Source organism: Paralichthys olivaceus, chromosome 10 (assembly GCF_024713975.1).
Source record: "Paralichthys olivaceus isolate ysfri-2021 chromosome 10, ASM2471397v2, whole genome shotgun sequence".
NCBI classification, from domain to species: domain Eukaryota; kingdom Metazoa; phylum Chordata; class Actinopteri; order Pleuronectiformes; family Paralichthyidae; genus Paralichthys; species Paralichthys olivaceus.
The window spans coordinates 12,416,548-12,444,156 of record NC_091102.1 but is presented as its reverse complement, the minus strand read 5'-3'; the positions used below and the strand labels follow the sequence as shown (position 1 = coordinate 12,444,156).

Below are 27,609 nucleotides of genomic sequence, written 5' to 3'. Positions count from 1 at the left end.
AAATGAAGTTGAGTTGCTCTGTCAAGACAAACAGCAATTAAACTGCAAGATAAGTAGTTGAATTGTGAGTTTAAAAGAAAGAAAAGAAAATCAGCTGAAGTATAATGTTAATGGAGAAAATAATTAAAGTGCAGGTACTGAAAACCATTGAACTCTCAGTTAAAAACAGAAAAAAACAGAATAATTGTTAGTTTAGGAGTTGAAGTGAAAGAACATGAAATTTCTCGAAAAATGCTGGTTGAAATTTCAGTTCAGAGCTGGGAGGAGACGAGTTAAACTATCAGTTGAAGCGTATCAATCGACTGAAGCATCAGTTGACGTGTCCACCCATTATTAAAGTGCACCACTTGTGGCTCGAGCCAACCCCTGACATTAGTTGAGGGATGAAGCCCAGTCTGGACACGTTTATACATGAATGGAGTCCTGACTTCTCTCTTTGTGTATAAAAGAACCTTAGTTATGTTTCATACTTATCTTGCAGCATTATCTTTTCAATTATTAATAACTATTTTTCTACTACTACTGTTTTGTTTTTTACATAAAAGTCTTTTATATTGTTTGGACCCAAATGTGTTATTTGTTTGTGTCAATGAAATAACTGACAAACTAACTGAGTATGAAGAAGTGAGGGATGTCCAATATAGATAAATAAATAAAGATATAGAGATAAATAAAGCTGCAAACTAACAAAGCTACAAATAAAAGGATAGCAATATCTTCCCTCTTTGTGCAGCCAACCCAACCAAAGCAGACACACAAGTAAACCAAGAAAATTAAACATTCAAATAAATAATAAATAAAACACAAATCAGAATAAGACCAAAAATTGTATTTCCGTTTTTATTTTTTTTTATTACCTCTTGTATAAGCCAAAAAAAAAATGCTTTATAGATATAAAATTGAGTCTTTATGTCTGAGTGAATTAACGCAATAATGCAATTTACATTTTAGTGACGTAGTATTAAGGAAGTGTGTCACTTCCGGCCGCCTGCTGCCTGTCAGGGCCAAACACCGGTCATCACGTGTCTGAGAAGATGTGGCGACAGGTTTCTTTAGTTTCATGGAAAGTTTGACGTCAACCTGTTTCTTCTAACATTTATCACACGTGGATTAAACCCGCAGCGACCCGGGAATAATTCAAAAGTGCGGTTAGTGATGAAAACGACCCGCTGAGATTTTCTACGTGTGTTTGAGAAGTGGCCTCGTGTCGAAGGAATAACGTTACCAGGCAACGTTAGGTAGTTAGTTACTAGTTAGTAAGTTACCAGTTAGTTGTTAGTTGGTTAATTATTAGTTGAGTTGGTTTAGTGTTATCTTTCTCTAGTCGATGTCGCCATGACCCAAACTGAGGAGGCCTGGGACTCACCTGTTCAGACCACCTGAGTTCAAAATGGAGGCTACAGGTAAATATTTGATACGAATTGTTTAAAGTGGAGATTTTCTCCTCTTGTCCTCTGATCTCTGTTTGTTTGTCTCATATTGAGAAAACCAGGATGTCACAATGTTGTCTGAAAGTTTATTTTTTATGTAATGATAAGTTTGTCACCTTTTCAACATGGCTTGACCGACTATTTTAATCATCATAATGTTTTATTTGCCTTTTTTTTACTCTTTTCTCATCTGTAACATTTTCAATCTCTACATTTCTTATTATATATTATATTACATGATATTGTTCATGTAATGTTGTATTGTCATATTGCTGCTTTTGTGTGTTCAAGCTTTCACGTGACACAGCTCTATATTCATTCATTTAATGTGAACAACTTGTTTACGACCACCTACACATGGTTGTCTGGCCTCCCTGACACATTGCATCCTGCTGATTGGGAATTCTCTTATATTTCCTTTTCTTGCTTTGTTGTCAAAGCATTTTGTGAAGATTATAGAAGAAGTTTATTTGGTTCCACTCCCTACAAGCCCTCTGATAGAAATGTACCAAATCTCTTCAGCTGCTCTGCCTCTGTGCCTTTGAGCTTTTTAAAACACTCTTATTTACTATACTTGGGAGTTCTGCTCTCTTCTCTCAGGTACTTTGCTCCAAGCTGTGAAAAATAGAACCTGAATGGCTCAGTAATGAACAGTTATTCTTACTGTTTAAACCTGATTCTACTCAGCAATGTCTGCTTCTCCTCCATTAATTTCACAATTAACAGTTTTAAATGTGCTCCTCCAATACTTGAGTCTGTGCTTATATTGATTTCAATATTGATTCTGGCACTTTTTCAGTTTGACTGCTGTGTTCAATATTGTCGGCTGCAGTATACAGTATTACAGTAAAGTTTGGACTTTCTTTCACTGTAATAAATTACTTTGTCAGTGGACAGATGAAAATCACAATAAACAGTCAAGACAATAGTTCTGCCTCAGTCTCAGCTTTATGGGATTAGAACATAAAACAATATAAAATATATAATTTTCATCGATAGCATCATCACAAAAGTCAAATAATGCTTATACAATGAAGGAGCAAAAAAGAACCTTTAAACTTATTGATTTTTGATCATTTAATCCACCTCACCTTATATGAAAATTATCATTATAATATATATATATAAGATGATATGCAAAAGTTTACAGAGCCAGGCAAGATCTCCTCTAGAAGCAGTCTACAGTTTGTCCACTAGATGTCAGAGAGCTCCCAGATTTCAGGATGGCAGCGTCCAGGTCTCAGTGAAATCATACTTAAACCTTTAGTTTACCAAACATGACGGAACCCAAAACAATACAGACAAATATTAAATTCTGTTCAATTGTATTTTAAATTTTAAAATAAACATATCCCAGTGATTTTAGCCAACAACCACAAATCCTAAATTCAGTTTTAGAATATTATATAAAAACAGGCCATCGTGACTCCTACAAAAATCCTGAGACGGTTTAAAATATTTAAAAAATAAAGGTTATGTATATGATATATGATCTGTGATAAAAATCCCCCTGTTATGGACTTGTTGTTTGACTTTATAAATTCCTGCTTTCAATCGACCACATCGACCAAAAGAGGGAGACATTACATTAAAAATAAAGAAAAAACATTTGTTCTAAATGTGAACCCTTCACATACGTCTCATACAAACTCACTGTTCACATCACTTCAAATCTATAAGCCACAAAGTTTATAAACCCAATCTGTCTCCAGATTATTATTAGTATAAATTCAAACGTATACATTATATCTTTTTATTTTTTACATAGTTGCATATCCTCTTTTTTTTCTCATATATATTTCACTTGACTCTGGTCCTATCATCAATATGAAATTGTGCCTTTGCTTTATGTTCTTGTCAATCTCTCTGGCTAATGTAATGCCCTGTAACTTAGTCTGGGCCCCAGAAGCTGACACACAGTCGTGTATGAATGCAGTCAGAAGATGGCAATGGTGTCAGGTTATTGCTCAGCTGTCGGCGTTGGTGGTCTGGACGGGCAGCGGCTCAGCGGTGAGCGGGGCTCCTTTCTGCCTGCTGGAGATCTTGTACTAGCTGCTTGAGTCAGCCCTAAGCCGCTCTCCCCACGCAGGGCTCCCTTCACCAGCGTTCACCTAAATCTGTCACACAGATTTGACACTGCGTCACTTGGAGTGCACTCTGAAATGACATGTATATAATGTGGAATATTGTGCACATTTACAGCCTGGACTTCCCTCAGAGCATGAACGTCTTTTATTGTTTTATGTGATTTTTCTTTTCCTCTCGTGTTGAAAATGCAACTCAAGATTAGCAAATTTTTCAAATTTTGAATTTGAATAAAATTTAATATTTTCATGTCTTAAATGTTGAATGGTAGTTATTATATGAACATTTATTTTTTATTTTGCACAAATTTTAATTGTCAAATAAAATCATTAAGATTATTAGAGAAGCATAAAAATGGTCTTGAGTAACTGAGTGTTAATTATGTCGGTTTGATCAGATTAATTGACCAGTTTTACTGTTGTACGATTGTGGACTTTCACCAATCATAGTGCTCTCTTGACATTTCTGTGCACGGTCCAAATTTCACAGTCAAACACATCAGAATGTTTAGGCCATAAACCTAACAACCTAAATCAGCTCAAATTAGCTTCTCAGCTATTTATGCATGAGAAATAACCCTTCTCACTGCCCTGTATCTCTTTCCCTGAGGAAAAAAAACAATTCACACTGATCCAGATTTTACAATATATACATTTTAGCTACCTATCTCAGCATGTGCATTTGCACATAGCTCCTTTTTAACATGTAAGTAATTTGAAGATATTTCCTGTAGTAATTTCCTGATATATTTCCAATTCATAAACAGCTCTGGTTATTCAGGCCTGTGTGTGTCTGACGGTCTGCCAGAGTCTCCTCCATAAGATCCTCCTGCTTGGAGAAAGTTGTGCATCAGGAACGAACACAAGACAGTGGCCTGAGTGCTTATTATCCTGGGTTCACGTCTTCCCCTCACATGACTTTCGCTCTGTGGCTTTCTTCTGCTGTATTTACTGGATAAAGTGGTGGCTACTGGCCTCGGTGGCCAATAAGAAGGATTTTCTCTCCCCAGCCGGCATGGCTTTGCCCGTTTGTACTGCACAAAGTGGTTTGAAACTGGGTTGTGGGTTAGGGTTGAAGATGCATATGAAGTCTCAGGTTTAAAAATAATTAATGCAGTGTGTATGATGATGTTTGTCCATAGATGTGAGAGAGTTTGTGGTTTCTGTTTAATAAAACCGGGATGTTTTGTGTTTCCAGCAGGCCCAGAGAGCATCACAATGATTTGCTTATCCAGATGTAAGTGAAGAGCCATGGATGTCCTCTCTTTTGGGAATCTCCAGACGTTTGGGAAGAAAATAGAGGTTAAAAATCCGCTAAATGAGTTAGCAGCAACCTGGATCCTCCACATGCAGGTAATGAGCTTGATTCATTTTTGACCTTTGGAAACTTTTCACTCCTTTTTAAGCCCCCCTTTTTTATTTTTCCCACCCTGGGATAATAAGGAATTGTGTATTACGCAGGTTTTACACTGAGGACTTTAAACAGGCTCATTGTTTGCACATGAATTACAGGCCATAGTGAAAAAAATAGTGTGTATGCAATTAGCATTTTATTATGAATACACATCAAATTTGCCCTGTGCAAAATCAAAATCTAATTGCATAGTTAAAATATGGAAATGTACAATGTTTTAGATACTTTCTTAACTTAAAGGTAGACTGCAAAAACTTTTTGGCCTATAAATAATAATGCAGCGGATGCTTATTTTCTCTCACAGGTGTTTAGAGATCCTCTCTCTGATAAATCATGATTTGTAAACTTTGCCATAGACAGCAGTGACAGGTTTCCTCTGATAATGTAGAAAAATGGGGAAAGAGAGGGCCGTGCTTAAGTAGAGCTGTGATTTAGAGCATGGAGATGCAGCATCTCTCCTTTCCAGTGGAGGCCCTCCTGGGTTTGATTTAATTCTCTCCTTGCACTATTAAAAAGGCCTTCCACTCTCTTCACTGCATGCACCTTGCTGTCATAACTGGCACAAAATCATTTATCAATGCCGCTCGTAGGCAGTGGGAGTAAGGCCTTTCGCAGTGTATATCTTTCCATTATTGATTGTGTGTGTAATGCATGAAGAGCTACAAAGATGTGTCTCCTCCTGTGTTAGAATGACCATATTAGGGACAGTGGATATAAGGCAACTTTTTTCTGCTTCATCTATGAAACCATATAGCGATCATCATTCCTGCTGGAAAGGGAACTTTAGCTCTAAAAAATAGATCCTCATTTCACCTTCGTCTCGCTGGCCGCTGAACTCAACAGTAATCCCGGTGCTGGACGTACAACAAGCTGTTATTTGGTGCAATAAACTGAAAGGCAGTGAATGTCAGTGTCCCCCTTTGTTGTTTAATTTATTTTCTTTTCAAAGTGAAGGGAGGTGTCCTTGCTGTGAGAGTTGGTCATTGATGTGGCTATAGTTGGTCTGTACCCTGCTGTGACTGTCTGTAGGAGATGCTACTTCCTCTTTCCTGCCCGTTTCGTGGCTTCGTTTGCCTGAGATGATCGCCTCGCCTCGTCTCGTCTCACCCAGCTCTGCTCCGCTCTGTCTGGCTGCATTTTGTATGGGGACGGGTGCACTCGATCAAGAACTAAAGGTACAAGTGTGAAGTACAACAGTGCCACACTTCCAAGAGTAGCACCACTCTTGGGTCAAACAAGGTCCCGTAACCTTCAAAAAAAAGCTGGCATTCCGGAGACTCTCACGCTATTGGGAGGTGGCTAAGATAAGTGTGTCTGCATCTTTTTTAATGTGCCAAATTTAATGATTTAATAGCACGTTGCTTTACAACCCTTTAGCCCGGATTATTCCCAGGAATTTAGTCATTTGTAAGATCCTTTCATGGGCTTAACAATAAAGTTATTGGTGATACGTATGAATCTTGAGATTTTAGATTAGTTAAGAAAAGGTTCAATGCTCCTGTTCTATTATGGCGGGAGTTGTAGAAAATGTGGCGTCTGAATGCAGATTTTTTTTTGGTGCATAATAAGCTTACAGATCCACTTACATGTGTATTAAGGCAGGATCTGCAGGGTAGATTTAGCTGGATAAGCACACACGTTACATGCTTAAGTCTCATGGATGGTGAGCTATCCTGAGAATATCCTGTAACTGCTGGAAATCGATCTTATCTGTGAACAGCCTCCATTTGTTTTATTTAGAGTTATAATGATACTAAATAGTTTTATCAACAACTAACTAATGGTCTTATCAGGAATTGATGAAACCTCTGGTCAATAAGCTTAAAGTAAATGGAAAGAATCTATTACGGGCTGAGAGCCCTTTATCTCAGCTGTCTTAAATATTGGCACTTACAGTGATTTGTCCCCATTTTCTATTGATTTCTTGTTTTGCTCCCAGGTTATGCTGTGAACAGGGTAAATAGTGACAGATTTGAGCATCAGAGATGATCCATGCTGAGCTGACTCGGTTCACTCATCAGCCGTGTGACTAATGAAGATTCCGTCGAGTGGCCATTTCCGCTTTTTCTGTGGAGGCTAGGTCAGTTGGTGACATCTCTGAGAAGCAGATCGGGCATGTTGTCGATGCTGCAGCAAGTATGGTTGAAGTCTGAAGATGTTGATCGGAGTTGGCGGGGGAACGTGTTGCTGTGCTAATTGTAATTCATAAGTCAGGCGGACGGAGGTGTGGCTTTTGCACAGAGGTTTGTTGAGTTCAGGGAAACGATTGCTTGCAGGAACAGAAAAGCATGAGTCAGAAATGCAGAGAAATGTTTGCAGGATTTCACCAAGGCAGGATGCAGACCTGCAATTAATTAATCTAAAGAGGATCGTTTTAATAGACACTATGTGAGTTTCACTGCAAACACATTCACCGAGTTCTTATGACAGCAAAACTATTTTTATTTATTTTATCACGACAGAAGCTGCATTTGTCTGGAGTAAAACTGGAAAGTTTTTCACTTCCTTATTTATTTTGAAGATCTGTGTCTGTGATGTCTTCCCTAGGTTTTATCAATGATATATCACTGTCTGGAATGCATTGGTAAGCCTGGCCACCGAGGGCTAGCATATAGCTCTCTCAGCAGGCTTTGTACAGGATGAAGAAGTCGTAATCCTCAAACAGACTTAAATTCCTCCAGAAAGGCTCTTGATCCTGAATCCACTCATTTTCTTCAAACAACTCGGCCCAAAAGAGAACGGGTATTTGGGCATGACTGAAATCCTTGATTGAAATCTTCTACAAGTGGGCACAGACATGCGTGTGCATCGATGCCACACGCACACAAATAACCCTAAAACTCCTAAGTACACACACATACAGCTCCCCAGCCAGTGCCTGCTGATGGGGAAACTCTGGGCCAGGTTGTTGAGAGGGTCTCTCTCAGCTATTATTAAAAGGTAAACTTCTCTAAGGCCAGAGAATCATGTCAATCACAGGTTGTGTTTTCGCACCAAGCCCAAAGCCTGCTCTCTCCGCCGTGTCAGACGCCGTTATCACCCTCAAAGCCATATCAGAATGCTGTTTGTTCTGCGCTTTAGTTTCACCCACACAGCGGATTCAAAAAGGTACAGGTCTATTTGATAGTGTATATTTCATTGCCGGAGAGAGACTGTGTTTGTCTTGCTGTGTTTGTCAGCTCATATTTGAGCTGACGGTTCCTATTAAAACTAAACACCATATCAGAGGGATATTGCCACCACCAGGCTCTTTTAAATCACATATTGAGCCTGTGTGGAGTGTGGAAGCAATTTAGGTGTAGCATAGTTTATAAGGGTGACTTTGCGTGCCATGTTTCTGTTTACTCACGATTCTCATTTATTTAAAGACAGTCGCCTCCCGTCACATATTTCATATACTGTAATAATAACTTTAGTTATATTGTCGTTTGTAATCTTCTAAAAATATTACCTTGTTTGCAGTTTCACCTATTTAATATCCTCCTTTGAGGATATGGCAAGTTTCCATTGATCTGTCCTCAAAGTCCCCAAGTCGGTTAAGACTGTAAAACTTTGTGCTTTTTCCATTATGCTTAACGTTCAATATATACTGTATTTGAGTTAACTGAGGGAGGATTTGTTATTCCATTTCGACAAGATGCAGGTAAGAAAGCAGCAAAAGCAAAGGTCTCAGGTGGTGTGTTGTTGCTTCAGTGGTACTTGTCTCAATCCACCCACTTACCTGCTTTCTGGGATTTCATAGGATGGATGATGCTTTTTTTGCCAGAGCAGATCTGACACAACCTAATTTCATTGTTCATTCATTGCCCTGCACTTCAATAATAATGTTATGATGTCATGATCATATTATGTTGTGGTTCCAAAAAGTTGTTCTCCAAAATGATTCTCAGAAAGCTGTTGTGAAAAAGGCTTACTCTCAGTCCTGATGTGTACATTTTAAGATGTGTGCGTGATTTAAGACATGATAGTGGAGAGCTCATTGTATCGAATGCCAGTTTGTTTATATTATGATATGCTTGTACAAAATTGTTCATGTTAATGGTATGAATCCTTTTAAATTAGATTTTCAATCAGTCAGCTGGTCACTTTTGAGTCATTTATTCATATTTTCTTATAAAATACTTAATTTGGTAGAGAAACAGTCACATTTTCAATATATTGTTTTACAACTAGGTAGTGATTTTTTTTATTTTCCAAAATAACATTTTTGAACTCCAAATTTTCTGAGAAACACCAGGCCTGCCAAAGGGAACCGTCACAGCTTTTTAAATCTCTGTAAACCTATGTATTGATTTTCTTATCCCAACCCCCCTATGGATATATAGGATATAGCTCATATATGTATTCTCATATGATTGCTAATTACTTTAAATACCTCCCAGATCCTCCACGTTCACCCACCGATGAAAAAGGAAAACAATAGCGAAGCAGGAGAGCTATTCCAGTCATTAGTTAGTTTGCTGGACAAACTGCAGGATTCAACACTGTGGGTGGCTGGGGAAATAAAAAGGTACTTACGCTGGTATTGACCTTGTTGCTGGACCTACTGCTGTTTGCTCTGTGGCCAACCTTCCTCAACACACACACACACACACACACACACACACACACACACACACACACACACGCATTATATGATTCTGCATCCATGTCAGAGGAAAAATACAGTGAGTAATGATGAAAACAGTCGTCTCAGCAGCACGTAGATTGTATAACTGCAACAAAGTCATTAAAATCGCTTGAAAAATCCCAGTTAATTTCCCAGTGAAGACACGTTTCATTTCATACTTTCCTTGGATGCATCTCAAGTTAAAAACAAACAAAATAAAGAGACGAAAAGCAAAAAAAAGAGTTGAATCTTTTCATTAGTATTCACATTGTACTCGTGTCTGTTCAAGAATCCGTATCTCTATAGGGGGAAACAGTCCAAGAAGGTTTGTGATGGAGCGCCGTGTAAACAACCCATTACTGCAACTCTGACTGATTAACATATGATTGTAATTCATCATATCATGTGCAGCCGGTGACATCTTGCAGCAGCATTTATTCCATGATGATACATGCCTTTGGTTCCTTTTTGACAAGTCAAAACAAACAGATCGCAAGCTGTCGCTACATTTGCTTTCGATGAGTGGAGAGAATGAACGGGGAAATCAGGTGTGTCAGGTGATTAGCACCATCGTGCATGAGATCCATGTGGAATCACATCAGGAACTTTGGTAGATTTGGATAAACACTGACAGCGAAACAGATGATGTGAACAATCTATAGTATCTTTGTTAACACACCTGACAACCATTATACTGTACTAAGCATAACCAAGCATTGCCTTGATGTCGTCAGCATTTTATTCACATCTGCAGCTATATACTGTGTAAATATAATGGTGACAAGGTTGTGGGTTTAAACTGTATCAGCAGTGATTTTCCAAATCTGAGGTAGATCGATTATGTGTTATACCTCCTCACTGTATTTGCAAAATGCCTGAGCAATATATCGATATTGTTATATTGCTGTTGATTGAAATTATATTGCATAATTATTGATTTTTCTTTTTTATTGCCCAGCACAAGGTTAAAGGTAATTTTTTATAAGGATAGGGTGTAATTTATAGCCTTGCTACAGGATATACCAGTTGGTATTGATGATTAAGAGTTCCCATAATTTATCAAATTTCTAATACCTCCTCTTTTTTTTATATACATACCAATACACAAACAAACTTTTAATTCCAGATATTTACAGAATATGACTTTTTGCATCTAAAAAATCGGAGAATTGAAATCTCTTTGGTGGACAAGCAAGTGTGTAAGAAGACTGTTTTACCTCAAACATAACTTTGGTGTTTTCTTTACTCCAATATTGAAATATCTACTGGAAGCCAGAATTAGCCCTAAACTCAAACAATATTTTAAAGTGTAAAGCACTAGGATATAATAAAATACTTTTTGATCAACAGAAGTCTGTCAGATATATGATTTTATTCTCAATATACCTTATAAATTGAAAGTAAAGTAAACTTTGCACTACAAGAACATTGTGGAATGCTGCTGAAATGAAATTTATCTGAAGCAATCACCATATAAAAACAGTGAAGCTGTCTTGTTCCATGTAACTAGTACGATTAGATCATTTCTAATCCAATCAGTATTTTTACATTGTATGATGGGCCTTGTAACAGTTTGAGTAATAAGTTAAGGTCTAGAATAACTATTATTTAAATTAAAACCCTAAATACAGAGACACATGGGCTGTAAGACAGTCATACACTTATTTGATTCTCTTTGAGTTTTAACCAACAGAAGAGTGAAACCTATGTGGGGCTTCAACCACTGGACCCCTGTCTGTGCACTTGACGGTGAAATGTGGGGAACTGAGTGGCATCACTTGGGATTACGGAGCTCTGTTGTGCAGCCGTCTCAGGGTAGTAATGGGACACAGTCACCAGGGAACCACTCTTGTGTGTGTTGTGTGTGTGAACTGAGGGAAAACTGACAGCAGCAGAAGAGAGAAGAGAGAGATTCAAACGAGTGAGCAATAGTGGGGGGAAATAGAGGAGCACTGGTATGGTCCTCTGTGCCACTGAAGTTGTAAAATGGAAACCTATTTCTCCCCTGACAGTTACAGTAGATTTAACCCCCTTGAGTTCAGCTGCTTATGATGTTGTGCGGTGTAGAGGTGGACCACGGGGGTGTCCCAGAGGCTTGTTGTTTCTTGTCAGAGATTAGATTGAACCAAGCGGCTCTGGTTCACTCTCATGCCTGAGAGAAGCCAACACTTGCTGTCAGTGACCACAACCTCTGAGCTCTGCTCTGTAGCACTGCATTTCTTATTGTAGAATAATGTGCATGTTACTTTCAAATAGACTCGAGCCGCCTTGGTGGTTTCCATGCTGCTGCATATTTGTCAACTGCACCACACTAGTGATGCATTACTGGCTACTGCATATACATTCTCAGTTTTCAGATTTTATGATGTCAATGTTAATTTCCTACTTTTCTTATTTCAAATATTCGTACATTTCTAATTAGTCTGCTGGGTAATTCTAAGCTTATGTTCCAACAACCACTGAAAAGGTCAGATTTATATTGTTGGCAAGGGACTAAATGGATGTTTTTGATGATTAATTCACCAAATCTAATTAGACAAACTTAACTTAAATTTAGTTTTTGCTTCATTTATTATAAAGACTGCATCATGAAGTAAAATCTTGCTGTTGCATAAGAGTTAAAATATTGGTAAAAATGTCTCCATGCCCCTATGAAATTATGTTTTTATCTGCATTTGTTGGTTAACAGGATTACGCAAAAACTACCCCACCGATTTCCATAATACTTTATGGAGTGGTAGGGCATGACCCAAGGAAGAACCTATTGAATTTTAGTGCTCATCCAGGTTTTTTGTATCATTCTCTTTAACATTGTCGGCGTTTTTTAAAAGTATTTTCCTGGATTTCTCACAGAATAATTCACGGATCTTGATGAAAACCAATCTGCCATGGTCAAGGGACTAATGGGTTTCTGCAATTTGGGGCAGATCCAAATAAAAATCTGGATCTAGTGATTTTCAATGTGGCTTCATCAGGGGGCTGTTGGGCCTTTGCAGAGGTACGTGCCAGACTAAGAGCCATTCTTGTGTTTTAATGTGATGTGAAATTCTCACATCTCCGATGGACAAAGCACAGAGGAAGCACTTGGTCGTTGTCCGTTCCAACCTCAACAACATGACCTGAACACAGCGATTTGACAAGTAATTGATTTTCCTTCATCAGCTGGGGAAGCTGTTTTAAGGACTATTGGGTGTGTTATAAAGAGGAGTCAGTGTTTTTTTAAAGTCTGAGCTAAATAAAAATAATTTACTATGTTCTTAGTAATTGAAGTCTATCATTTATCACCAATCAAATTTACCTTTATCTTCCTCTATAATCCTCATTATAGACTCAATATTAATTAATTTTTTGTTTCTCCATGCAGTATCACTCTTAAGGGTTTTGGGGAATTGTATTTCATGACTGCCTTTAGTCTATACTTGAGTAAATTGCACTGTAATTGTCTGGTAATAAAGATTTTTAGAAATCACCCCCTTTGCTGTAATAATCAGTTTGATGCATGCTTGTCTGCTGGGTGAGGGAAGAGGTTAGCTGTCCCCCTCAGTTTTAAACGCAGGGTTTAAAGAGGAGATCCACTGAAGGCATCTGTCAGTGAGGTAAAGAGCACTGACAGCCATACGTCATCTCTGCCTGGTGCAGGCCTCTGTATTTAAAAGAGTACGGCAGTCAAAAGCCCATAAAAGTGAGTGACTCCTCAGGAGCATCTGCCACTGCATGCACGGAGGAGATTCAATGTGAAAAAGGGGAGATAATGTGCTCACTCACTAATGGGCACCCGACTAGACACAGGCTCATTTTTCACATCATGTCATCTGTAAGGTTTGAATAAAAGTAATGGCCACAATGAGCCCGGATCTCTCCCAGCCATTATGGCTTTTGCTTCCTCACTTTTATTTGTGTTGACTTGTACAGTCGGAGGAGATGACAGTCTCAGGGCCTGTGGATCAGTCAGAGTGATGATCTGCACTGCTCTCCTCTGCTGCTGACAGGTCTCCCTTCTCTGGCAGGCATGTGAGGCCAGAATGCCGCTCTACGTCATATCAAATGCTGTAATCTGACAGAATAAAGGGATTTGCACACTGGGGACATCACAAACTCTGTCTTTTGTAATTTTCTGACAGAGACAGAAGGGGGAAATGAAGGGGTTTCTACAGTTTCATGTAGTAAGAATTAGTGTCAGTCAAAGTTAAGTGGCTATTTTAAGATAAATAGGGGAGGATTTCTGTGGCATGTTTTGGGGCACTGGGCTTTAACAGACTATGCTAATGTGAGTAGATACTGATTGGTCTTTGGATGTTTTCATTTCCTGAACATTCAGAGTTGCAGGACACAGCTCGTCTAAATATCCATTCTGAAAAGGTTAGTATGTAATTAACGCTTAAATTCACTGCCACTGACAGTCTCGTTCAAGTAACAATAGCTGAGCCGCTCATCTTGTCTTTTGTAAGTACAGTGTGTATATATATATATATATACATATATGTATATACATTTGATATTGTCTATTTGTATTATGCTTATGTATACATGCATATATGTGTTTGTATGGAAATATGCACCTTTGTATATACTGTATGTGTGCATATAAATATATGCATATATGTTTATCATTATGTATATATAAGCATAATAATGACATCAATGATAATTATAAAATGACAATAATGAATTATAATGAATCTCTCTGTTGTTTCATCGCTTCAGGCCTCTTGTGTAACACACACATTTTAGGAAACAACAAGAGACACCTTAATATTATATAACACAAATAAAGAACTGTTTTGTGTCAGGCTCTATGAATATGGGAAGATGGATGAGAAAACAAGTGATTTCCTTATTAGGTTCAGGAGTCAAAGGCCTTCTTCCAGAGCTGTGTGCTTCAAGAGCCCAGAAGATTAAGACATATATTGGATTCATGATGGGGGCCACCAAGTTCATTTTCAAAATAAAACTGAATATTATTCACAGTCCTTTTAAAATTCAGATTGGCGGCTGACCTGTGACTTGGAAGTAGTGTATTACATTTTGAATGAGCTGGCGCTATGTCACCAGAAGGAAACAATCCCATTTCTTGCTCTTTTGCCAGTGGAATTATGGGATTAGACCAAACCACAGTTTAAGGAAATATGAGAGAAACAAATAAATTGTAAAGTACCATTTTTTTTCCTCTCACATGTATCCCTTTTACTTTAAGACATTAATTCTTTAAAGCAGTGCAGCTGAGACAGATATCGTATTGTGAGTTGCACTGAGGAAACAGTGTAGTGAGAGGAAACAAAAACAGTCTTGCTTTGTAAGTCAGCGAAAATCTCCCACTGGTGATATTATAAGACACTTGCACACAGCTCTGGCTGATTTTCATATATATTAAAATCACTACCTACTGTGGCATATGAAATTGTGCAAACCGCTAAGGCCTAAGCTTACCGTTCAAACTTCTGCTTCTCTTTTATTCAGATTCTCCTCCTGATTCTTTGACCCTAAAAAAGGTGGCCAGTAATCTCATTCACACACTGTTTGCATCGGAGACCCCAAGTACCCTACATAAGACCACAGAAGTAATATTGACATTGTTCAGCTGCATAAAAAGTTGTCATACACAAACATTATGAGAATTGAACGCTTCCCTCCAAGCTATAGCTCCCTGTATAATAGAAATCTTCATTTAAACCCTCCTCCAGGACAATGGAGTTCTGTGTGTATATGTGCAGTCCTGCAAGAGAGATATCAGTGTTATTCAGTCATAATTCTAATTTTAACATTGCAATACTGAGAGCTTTGAGGTATTGAGGGAAAATGCTGAGAATAATCACTTAATAGACATGGTGGAGGGCTGCACCACACATGGTAAGAAAGCCACAACTTCAGCATGGTGAGCTCATTTCTAATACCCCCCTGCCCCCCCCATCCAACCCCCCATCTCCCTGCACCAATGCCTGCCTCATCACTCCACACAAAATATCCCACCCTTAATTGGTCTGTGCTCCTCCAACATGTTTGTAATGAAAAAGCAGCACATAATTCTTAGTTTGTTGGCTGGCAGAGCCCAATTTACAAAAGTGGAGGTTGGTGATAAGCAGAGACAGTACGGCTGTGGAGTGCTAGGAACAATGAATCACCCCGCTGCCAGGGTTGAGCAGAATATAATTGAGTCCAACATCTCTGAGCACTTTCACCATAATTAATGATAATCTGTAACAGAGGAATCTGAGATTCCAGTTCACAGAACTGTTTAATTAGGCCCAGTAATGAAAGCACAGGCACTACAAGAATATGGCCGGCCTCATGATTAATGATTTGTGCTACTGAACACAAAAGTGCTGCACCGTTAACTCCAACGGATGCTACTGTGTTTCCCTGGCATTTACAGAACACCAAAATACATATGGAGCTGTTTGCATCCCCTATATAACACAGGATAAATACCTTTACTTGTCTATATGCATACGCTCCTGTTTTTATTATTCAATTATCTGATTTAGCTAAAGGTTTTTTTCACCTCCAGTGGAATTACTAAATTTCAATTTGATATAAGATGGATGTAATATATAATTCCAGTTATATAGATAATATATATATATATATATAGGTAAGTCCATTTTTCCATGATAATTAAGAAAGTCCCTCACATGATTTTGTCTTTCACTGATCAGTGTCCACAATTTAGCTCTTTACAATGTAAATATAGATTTTTGTTTCTTTTAATCGAGATGTAAAAATTATTCCATAATTCTTTGACAGGATGTAAGAAACATATATACAGCAGGTTTAATCGTGTGTGTTTATCAGGTTTTGTCAGGAGTAAAATTTAAATGTGATAAAAGATAACATCAAATCTAATGCAACCCTTAAAATGTGCTTAAATTTAGCTTGAAGCTCCTTTTCAAACATAGCACCTTTGTATTTTTTTGGCTACACAATAAACCCACTACATATTTATACAGTTGTGATAAACCTCTGTGCAAACAAAAGATTGGCACGTGATGGGAAAAAAAATAGTGTGGTACCATTCACTCAAGTAATAAAGGACATAACATTGAGGTCTTTCACTTAAAAGTATGGATTACATTATTGAATGAAATGCTCCAGCTCCTGTTTGTGCCTCGCAGGCATCTTCGTGGTTATTTTCTTGTCGTATATAGCCAGAGTTGTGCGACTTCATATCACAGCAGAAGGCAGGGATCTGCAGTCTCTATGTGCTAGACTGGCTCCACCTTTTAAATGGATCTCATGAAATGCACAGTAATACAGTCATACCATTACTGAAACAAAATAAGATTTTTGTTTGGCATGAATTGGATTTCTACCCAGGAAAAAAAAAGCTATTAGTCACTCCCTGTCAGTTTGTTGACTGCTCCGAGTTTGACGTTCTGGTGCGCTACACCTCTGAAGTTGAATTTCACACTTAGTTGCATATTTTAAACTTAATGCTTCCTTTGGTGAAAAATATGGTTTGGCAAATCAAGAGTCATGCTTAGCGACTTAATAGAAAGATCAGGCCGTTATAAAATAATAGGAGCGATATGCCGTGCAGGAACCTACCATTCATTCTATTCATCATACCTTTCAGTAAAATGCTGTCTCCATCAAGCAGACACTTGCCTGAGGAAATGACAGTATGAGAAGCAATAAGTGCAGAAAACCAGGCACAGGAGCTCAACCCTCATAAATCTATGACAAAACTTTCCAAAAAATGAGAAAAGAGGACATAAAAGAACAAGAGAAAAATAGATGTATTCCTGTGAAAGAAATGACTGTAACCGCCCACCCCCTTGCCCTCCCATTCCCCATGTCTAAATCTTGTTTAGTTCTTTAATTCTACAGTTTCTGACCTGGATCTGGCCATCGCTGCACATGAAGGAAATTACAAAAGCCTCTCAGTCACAGCAGCCCAGCTTCCTGCTGCACCACAGCATTTGTCATTGCCAAAACAGCAGAGTTTAATTAAGTGTTGTGAGCAGCCTAGTGAGAAACACACTTTAAATTAAACCTCAGAACATGCTGCTATTGGTTCTTTACCTTCTCAACAATCAGCGGGGTATATGGCATAAATTTCTATCTCTCAAGGGGGAAGGCAGCTGCTGCACCTCTAGCAATTCATAAACGGCTCGCCTCCCCAAGAGCAATCTCTATTACAGCACATTTCATTATAGCCCAGTTTGGAAACAGCAAGCAGATGAACTTGATAATTAATATACTCTCCCAACTAAACATTTTATTTACTTTTGATGAATTAGCGCTTGTTATCAGGGTTAAAAAAACATGTACTGTATGTCAGTGCTTTTATGTAGGTGAAAAGAATTACATGGCAAATTATCTTCTGAGGCATCAAGCAATTCTTGGTGCAAGCAAAGGAATAATTCAATCTTCTGAATAGTAATGGATTGTTTTAAGCCAGTCAGGATTTTTTGATTAAATCATAAATGTGTAAGTATGTCTGTTATGATATCATGCAAGTTAAGATACAAAGATGAGATAAAATGAGATGAGATAATGGTGGGAATTAGGGTATTACAGTGTAAGTACAGTAAAAATATAAGTAAAAACATTAGTGTAATAAATGAGTAGTGTAGGTCAAATCAATTGAGTGGTATAGGTAACATCAATAGAGTAGTACAGGTAAAAACAATAGTAGTGCAGGTGGAAACAATAGAGTAACCAGGAAACAAAAGAGTGATACCAGTAGAAACAGAGTAATACAAGTAGAAATAGAGCAATACAAGTAGAAACAGAGCAATACAGATGGAAACAATAGAGTAATACAAGTAGAAACAGAGTAATACAGATGGAAACAATAGAGTAATACAAGTAGAAACAGAGCAATACAGATGGAAACAATAGAGTAATACAAGTAGAAACAGAGTAACACAGGTAGAAACAGAGTAATACAGGTAGAAACAATATAATTGAGTTGACTCACTGCAAACAGCTTTGGAAGAAGATGCCAGATGCCACTGGCTGTTACATCTGAAGCAGAGATAGTCACTAGCCTTGAATTGGCCCTAGATATTTTAACACTTATTCTAAGATGTGTCCATCTCAACAAAAGAGAACATTTAGACACAGTGACGCTAAATTCAAAATGAATCCGCTTATTAAATTCTAACATATGCAAATAACAGTCAGCCTTTCTGATCACATTTTATTATAGTGTCACATACAAATCACATATACATAATGTTATGCCACAAAGGATTTGTACTGTCTATGGACTATAACCTAAAGGACATTTAAAAGATAATTCTCACGATATTCAATATTTTTATTATTGCCATCAAATCCTATTAAGACCAAAACCAACAACGTATTGATCCGACTAACACGTGTGATACAAAGCCTGAAATAGCTTGTTCCTCTGCATCAGACACTTTTATTGTCGTCCCAACATGATTAAAACATTTTTCATCGTTGTACTGGACGACACGTTCCTTCATTAGGATAAACACGGCCATTTGATTTTGTGCTGATCCTGCTGCCGTAAATATTCATTATAATAATTCCCAAAAGCACCCAACTGCTTTAGGAGACTATATAATCTTTTTCATGAATGGAAGTATTGATTTATAATCCATCCTTTTAAAGATTCATCTCTTCTGAATGGATCTTAATGTGAATGGAGGTCGAAAAGTAGTAAGAGAAAGAACAATCAGGTTTTTTTTAAGAGAGTTGTTGACAGTAACAAAGATAAAGAGCATAGCCACTCTTATGCTTTATTGATCCATTGCTTTCTGTATTTATTTTGCATGACAACAATGCTTTTCCATGCTATTGCTGTCGAGTAAACATTCTGTGCATGTACTATTCCCTTGCTCAGCTCGGGTGCAGTGTAAGGCCCCTCAAAGCTGCTTCATTCATAAACTCTATTGGAGTTCCTAAGCAGGCCGAGTTGTTAAAAAAACAGTCTGCTCTTGTGCCCATATTCCATCTAACAAGCCCAGCGCGGGCACAAACACAGAATCCAATCAAACTCAGCCCACATGAACCTTAAACAAAGGTGGAGGTACATCTCCTATCCATGTAGGATGACATTTTCTTGTCCTCCCCGTTGCTGCGGCTCCTACGTTTGAGTGATCAGACAGCCATTACAAGGTCCAGGTTTATTAGCGAGACCGTATAGGCCCAAAGCTCACCGTGGTAGAGGTGTAATTCTCCACAAAGTGTGTCAAGTTAGCTCTGTTGACTGATCCACACAACAGCTGGCTGAGAGTCTCACACCTCTGTGCACCAGCCCTGTGAGGGGAGCAGGGGGGTCTGGAGCTCCTGGAGGAAGCCTTGACGTGCTTTTCATAGCTGCCTTGTTCATACCAGAGCTGGCACTCACTTATACAAGGCAATTTCCAAGTGCTAAATTGGATGATGCGTCTTGTCGGAAGTGTCTCCACTTCACCTATATTTTTTATATATACTGTGTGCAAAAAAAGAGTTAAACTTGTAATATAGTAGGTAATGACAGCATATTAGGGCCACGTTGAAAAAATGAATGCATAAGTTAGAAGAAACTTGTAATATTATGAGAAAAAAGTTGACATTTTATGAAAAGTCGTAAATTTATGACATTTTAGATTATTTTTTTTTCATTTTTTTGGGTAATAAGGAGCAAGGAGAACCCATGCTCCCTAAAGTTTTACTCAATTTTTTTAAATCCAACTTTATTGTGAAACTATGGAACCCCTTTGAACAGCATGCAGATGTTACAGACAATCTACCATCAACCATTATCAAACATTTCCTCCTAGGACGCAACTTCCACCAAATCTGTGTGGTGCTTTCTTTGGAGAAGACGCAGTTCCCCATACAATCTTTTCAAATACTTAAAAAAATGTGGTGCTGATAAGCCAAAATGTTAAGAATTACCTTTACAAAGGTACAACTTATAAAGATGCTCTATATTCCTTATTTTAACGCAGGCGTGATGCTGATCTGATATTCCACTTCTAAAATGGCACAAAGCATCAAATTATTACTTTTTTCTCGCAGTATTATGACTTCATTCTCGCAGAATTACTTCTTTATACCTTTTCTTTTTTTTTTTTTTGCTTTCACCATGGCCCTAATACTTCCCGTAGTATACATCCGATATTTGTAAATTCTCTTATGATTTGAATGAAGTCCTTCTTACAGTATTTGCATTTGACTTATTTCCCAGTGCTTTGTTGTTATAGTTCTTATCACCACCACTTCTCAATGACTAATTGTGACTTATGTGATAGAAACAGTGTAATCAGACCCATATTATATATCTTAGGTTAAAAGACATTGGATCCTGGTGGTGGATAACTTGAAATCCTTGTTCCTGCTGTAACAACATCATGTAAAATCTATCAGGACCTCTTAGGGTCAGAGTTGGATCTCTTCCATTGCTGATCATTTCAGGATGCTCCTCTGGTCTTCCGCTTTGCTTTGCCAAATGATATATGATTGCTTCTTCGCCGCTAGTTAATGTACACTATTAGCTCTGTATTTAAACACGATAATGTAATTGATTCACAAATTGATTTATCGATGTTAATTCAAGTGTTTCGTGTATTAATCACAGCAAAGAAATTAATTTAGTATATTTTATGAGCTGTTGTGTGATCAACTAATGATATGAATTAATCAACTTTAATAAGAATTCAAACACTATTGTTCCGCTAATTTGTCACTTTGTTAGAGGGGGAATGAACAAGGGCCTCTTGATTTACAGCACATAACTCTACTGGAGCATTTTAGTGACTTACACTGCTTGTTTCAGGATCCTAGATGACACACTGAGTTATTTAATACACTTGTACAATCAATTTCTAATCTATAAGAGCAGCCCTGTAATAACTTCATCATCCTTTGTCCTAAGAAGGTTTGGACCAAATTACTGTCAGGTAACTTGTTGAAATATAGATTTGCTATTATACAGCTTCATAAAAAAATTATTTCATCACGATGATATTGTTTAAAATGACCTAAGCATAGTTTTGCGACGTGAAAGAAATTTGCCTGGAGTTATCTGTGTCATTTGCGTTTATGTTTCAAATTTTTCACCTTGATATATTTGTATTATTTGTGCCTTTTTCAGTTTCGCATTTGTTTTATGTGAAACGTCATCAACACGCCCGCTCTAGTAGTGAATTTTAGAGACATAACCCAGTTGTATTTTTTAATTGGCTCATGCAGACAGTTTAAAGATATTTTACAAGGGAGCGCTGACAGGAACTTACAAGCAACTTACTCAACTTCTCACATACAGCCCCTCTGGAAATTTTCAGTAAAATGTCCAGAGTTCAGTGCGTGTTTGGATGCAGCTAGTTTCTACTGAACTCAAAGACCGCAGCATTGGTCTGCACCGTTTGTGTTTTTCCTCTTACTGTGAATCAATCAAAGTGGTAGCAGTGGTAGTCGTATTGCAATAAAACTGTTTCCACTCTTTGCTTTGAGTAAACACAGCAATTGTTTAGCACTCCAGAGAGCCATTTAAGTAGTTCATTAGTGGCAATGTCATGTCTTTAAAGTATTGATCGCTCCGGTCAATGGAAAAATAACAACCCTGTTATAAGCTACTTGTCCATAGTGGTGGGCAACATATATTATTTAAAAAGGGCAGATTCACTGCGGCCATGGAGCCATCAATCATAAGATATAGCAATGACAAAAAAGCTGTTCTTCACAGGTCCCTCCTATCTCCCCCCAGAACAATTCTATCAGCCAGGTGAGTGTGAGGAGGCAGAATGACCCGATGTCACTCACATTGTTGCCTCTGCCTTTGAAGGGCCCAGCTCTCCCCTCGGCCCGGGAATGGGATGGCTAAATAGATTCTCTGTGTTTACCGCTGGCCTCCCTCCCAGTGCACACTTCAATTTGTCTAATAATAAGAGCTGGACAGAAGAGTTGGGAGTTTCCCAAACAATGGATGAATTTTTTATCACATGGTTGAATTGAGTTGCAAGTGGCACGATATTTATTCATAGGTGTTTGTTCAGGGGTCTTCCACTTTCAAGTGAGTGATACAACAAGTCTAGAGGTTTATACTAGGTAGGTTTTCCTCATCCTTTGTTAGCTACGAGTCAATATGATAAATGTATTATGATTTACATGTCTGATTCTGATTATAATAATTTATATAACAATACATACTTTGTGTGGATCTTTACCATACACTAAAGATGGACAACGTGACAGCTCCTCTAAAGTGAAGTCAATGTGTCTCAATCTCCCCCTGGTCTAAAAGTAGCATGTTCTGTTTCAAACAGACAGAGCTTAACAGTATTAATAACTAGAACAACCTTTCATTGTAAGTCCTGTCATCTAATTGGATGTCCTCTACAGATTCATTTAAGATGTAGTAACTCATGGTCATAATGTGTGTCCTTTGTCTGGCATAAATCACCTCCCCAAAAAATGAACCCACCACCGCATGAAGATGTACCTTAATAGCAACTCATCAGAAACACATAAGAGCATCGTAAATAAAGCCATGAAAAGGCAGCCAAGCAAATAAAAAACACAGGGAGATACTTAAGTGTGGCGGACGTGTCTTTTGACTGCGAGTTTCAAAACGCCACTTTGATTAATAATTGATTATATAAACCCGTGCTACATGAAAGGCAGGAAGAGGTGCTATTCTTGTGAGCGGCCAGCCAGTCAAACGGCACTTTGTTGTTTCAAATGCTCCCCTGCATGTCTGCGCCTCGGTCAGTCCTCTCCACCAGCCCCGAGCCGCGCAACAAAGACAGCCTGACAAAGTGCCAGTGCTGCCCTGATGAAACGAGACATGCAGGGATATGAATGACTACATCTAAAGGGGTAATTGCCGCAGAGCAGGAGCCTCCTACCTCGTTTCATTTAGTCTATTAGCAATTTATGGCCAGTCTCACTCAGCTCCACGCAGGAGGGGTTTGATCTAAATTCTCATGAGCTCTTAGGTGTGACTGGGACCCAGTGGAGAGCCTGAGGGGGAAGAAACGGCTTTCACTTACCACTCTTTTAATTCTCTTTGGCTCATCATTAATTTGTTGTCACAGAAGTGAGGTGAGCATTATATAAATCTAATAAATCTAATTGCAGTTTATTAGGGCTTATGGTGCCATTCATGACAATTTGAGAATTGCTACTTTTGGCCTTTTTGCTCGAATAATGTACAACTAGTTGATTGAAAACATTTGCACATATAAAAGTGACAGTTAACTTTCCGTAGTCAGTAACGGTCGTACTGCACTAACCCTACTGTACACCCTTCAATTGCAAAATGTCTTATCCTTCAGTTTTTACAACATACTGCACAATCTCTTTTCTAGTGCTTATAATATTTTCATATTTATATTGTTTGCTATTCTATTACATTTTTATATTTATGCTTGTGCAAATCACACCACAGGTAATTCCTTAACTGTGCAAATCTACTTGGTAATAACCCGGATTCTGATTCTGAATATATAACCTTGTTGACTCTGAGACTGTTTACTGTTGATGTTATACCAGTAAATGTCCGAGCAACAGCAGATTTCAGAAGTTTTAGAAAGTAGCCTTCAAGATAATAGATTTTGGCCAAATGTGCTGCTCTGGCCGGTGGTAGATGTTCGTGGCGGGGCTTCAGGGCGAAGGTGAAGTTGTGGTTGCTATCAGAGGCCCCACTGGCTAATGCCTGGTGTCAGCCCCCCGCTGACAGGGATGCAGATCTGGATGTATTGGGGTGGGGGTTCTGACTGGTCCAACAACAACAACAACAGGCAGGCAGAGTGGGCAGGCTAACTCTGTGTGATGGCTTCATGCCGTTCTGGCCCAGTGGCCAGCGCACTGAGACATTGTGCTGATGTTAACTGAGACTGGAATATGTTTTGGAGTCAGCAGCATACAGATGTAGAGGTTATTTGGGTTTAACAGCAAAGTAGATAGCAAATTCTTGTAGTCAAGACAAGGTCGATAAAATCCACATAACTAAATAATCTGCAACACAACTATGAAATTATTTGATCTTTATATAATGTTTATTATAATATTATTACATTCATATCAACTATACACTGTGTACAGTGAAAAACAACATGAAAAACATTCTAAACTACAAGTACTGGATCAAATCTCAGGATGCACACAATGCATAGGCCAAAAACGACAAATAGACACTCGAAGGTGGAAGCTGTTATTTATATAGCAGATATTCCATATTTGCTTGTCTCTTTTTTTCTTCTTTGTCAAAATATATCAATGATTTTTTTTTTTCCGGTTTTTATTTTCTCCTAACCCTGCTCAACAATAAATTATATATGTGATTTTTTTTTTGTTCATGTTCATATGCTGTTTCAAGTTAGCATTACAGAAGTTCTGGGTTATTTAAATTTTTACTGAAACATTGTGTGCATGTTGTATATGCACCTCTTATAGCACCATTTATAAACCAGTTATAGCAGATCAAGATCAAGTGTTTGTCCATCATTTCTTGAAACTATTCATTTATCCAAAACACAAAAATTAAATATAACCCATGATATGAGAACATTGTTACACATCTAACATGAAAACAGAAATGAAAAACTGCCTGAACTACTGTATATCCTCTGTCCTTGCCACTCCCCTCCTACTGTGCGGGACCATGTGGCTCCGGTGAATGACAGGTCTGGTGTTTGCTCTGAAACTCTCTGTGGCACCTCCCTCCACGGGGGACACTGAACCACCAGCCCACAGGAGTGACTCCCACTGGGAGGGCCAGGCCCTGGCGCTTCCTCCCTTGGATGACCTGTGACACACCCAGTTTGCGCTTGGTGGCCTTGAAGAGACAGTGGTGGGGATTTCTCCCCAGCCAAGCAGCGGGTCGTAATTGATGTGGCAGAGACGTCAGCACTAATCTTTTGCTCTCTGACGGCCTCTCTGTAAGCCCCTCATCCACTCGACTCCGAGACCTGCCGCACCAACCTCTGAAAACTGCTACCTAGTCAATTAGATCTACTGTGTCTGTTCCCTGGTTGGTGTAAATATATCTCCTGTAGACACCCAACATGCTCAGTTATCTTCCCCAGCACATATTGGCTGATTTCTTAATGTCGCCGCTTGCTGCTATCAGTAAAATGGAAAGCTAGGCTGATATCTCTACCTGCGGTGGGCTGAATGATTATATATGGAATAGTGGGACACTGTTGATTTTCATATTTGTATGGAGGATTCCTATCTTCCTCTGCATACCTTGGGTCCCACAGCGCATATGGATATTGTAATCACGCATTTGTGTATTGTGTGCTGCACCTGGGGATACCATTACTAATTTCTTTTAAGTGGTGTGAATAGAGTCCAATGGGAAGCATATCAGAAGCCCTGCTCTGTGCGGCGTTCACTTGTGCATCAATGTCAGCAACTTTGCTTTGGAGGACAAACCTTGTCACGTGAAGAGGTACGACTTGCAACTGTCAGGGATGCATGGAGGACATCATAGCTCTCTTTGAATGCAGGCAAGAGAGAAGTAATGGTGCCCTGTATCAAACAATAGTATTCAAGGCTCAGTAGTTGCGTTACATATAACTTTTATTGACTGTTCACTGCATCATCATGTTTTGTGTTTGTAGCTGTAATTACAAAGAACTAAAAGATAATGTGAGGGCTCAGATTTGATTTGAACAAATCTGCAGGTTTCTTCACCTAAAACAATGATGTTTTTATCTCTTTACACAAAGTCAGACTAAATCCAAGTAAAAATGTATTTCTCTTATTTTCAGGTTATAAACAACATATTTTTGTGTTCGTCCACTTTGCTTTTATGCACTGGGACCAATGGTGATGTAGCTTTTTCCACAGAAAATAATTTAATCAGTTAAGTTAAAGGAAAATTCCCCACCGAAACTTTAAGGAAGTGTGAAATTATGGAAAATATAGTTCTTTACAACTGTGACACCAGTTTGATGGGATGATTGATAAAGCTCTCTGGTCTTGGCAATGAATAAGAAGCCGCAGCCACATAGCTTAGCATGAAACCTTTAAACAAGGAACATACTTAGCTTTGTTCTGTCTGAAGTTATCAAAATCTGACAAGCACTAATCCATTATATTGGTTCATTTTAAGTTGATATATGGTTACAACATTTCCTTATTTAGTGAAGTTAGTAAGACACACTTGTTTCGATTAAACATATTCTGAGACACAATGTACAGGCTTACAGATTATAAACCTGAAACAAGGTGGTTATGTCCCAGTAAGGATTGGTTTTATGTGCTTCCAACCAAATCAAGTCAAATCAATGTTGATTCCAATGAAAACGATGAGTGCTCCACTCCAGGTAATAAGAAAAAAACCCCAGTTCTGACGTGTGCAATCCATCAAAGTCAGCTCTTCATATTAAACAAACTTTTGAAAGACTTTTATGCTTGTGATATTTATGTGATATTTGTGGAAAAAACATCTTTATCAGAATCTGCTTCTCACTTAAACCTCTGCCGACGCTCGCCATGATTCAGTGTTATGGAACATAGTAAATGTCATTTATTTATATATTTATTTATTAATTTTTTTAAAGGAAAAAAACATCAGAAAACATAATCAAGAATCACATTTTGACCCCTATTTCTCATAATTACAACTAAGATTCTAATGATTATTAGGAAGTATGAGCAAAGTATCTCCGATTGATGAGGAGACATTATTTTTCAAGTACAGGAGATTCTAAGCATTAATTAATATGTAAAGGTAATGTTGGAGACAAGAGGAGCAAACTTTCAATGATTCCTGCACAGTTAATCATACATGCTAATCATAACAACATTTCTCACTGACCTATAAGAAAATGCTTTCTTTTAAGTATTTTCAAATGAGAGACTTTTTCAAGCCACAGTTAAAATTTTCTCTTAAGTTTAAGATTTATTTTTCAAGCAAAGTCCTATTCATGTTGTAGAACATGTATATATTATATTATGTCTTCTTGCTTTCTGTCGGAGCAGCTTCAGGATGTGCTGAACGTGACGTTATCATAAGAGTATTGTTTAACACTATTATTGGTTACTATACAACATTGAATAATTGTGCTGTATGTTACACTTTCCCCTTAAAATTGTGAGTTTCACGAGGACTGAAGTTATGACATTTTCACACCACAGCAGTGCTACAAACATTTCACGTCC

At 38.2% G+C, this 27,609-nt stretch overlaps 1 protein-coding gene across 5 annotated transcripts in view; it reads left to right on the top strand.

Moving 5' to 3' along the window:
• The first annotated feature begins 992 nt into the window (after window positions 1-992).
• The window catches only part of LOC109631046 (uncharacterized), a 135,619-nt gene continuing 109,002 nt past the window's right edge, over window positions 993-27,609 (top strand). For 2 of the 5 annotated variants that reach the window (XM_069532716.1, XM_069532719.1), the window contains exons 1-2: window positions 993-1,403; window positions 4,713-4,867. Coding sequence is in view for 2 of the 5 variants with exons in the window: in XM_069532719.1 (XP_069388820.1) it covers window positions 4,766-4,867 (102 nt within the window). In the remaining 3 variants the exon portion in view is untranslated. The remainder of the gene's footprint in view (window positions 1,404-4,712; window positions 4,868-27,609) is intronic. The other 3 variants (XM_069532720.1, XM_069532718.1, XM_069532717.1) reach the window with 2 other exon arrangements.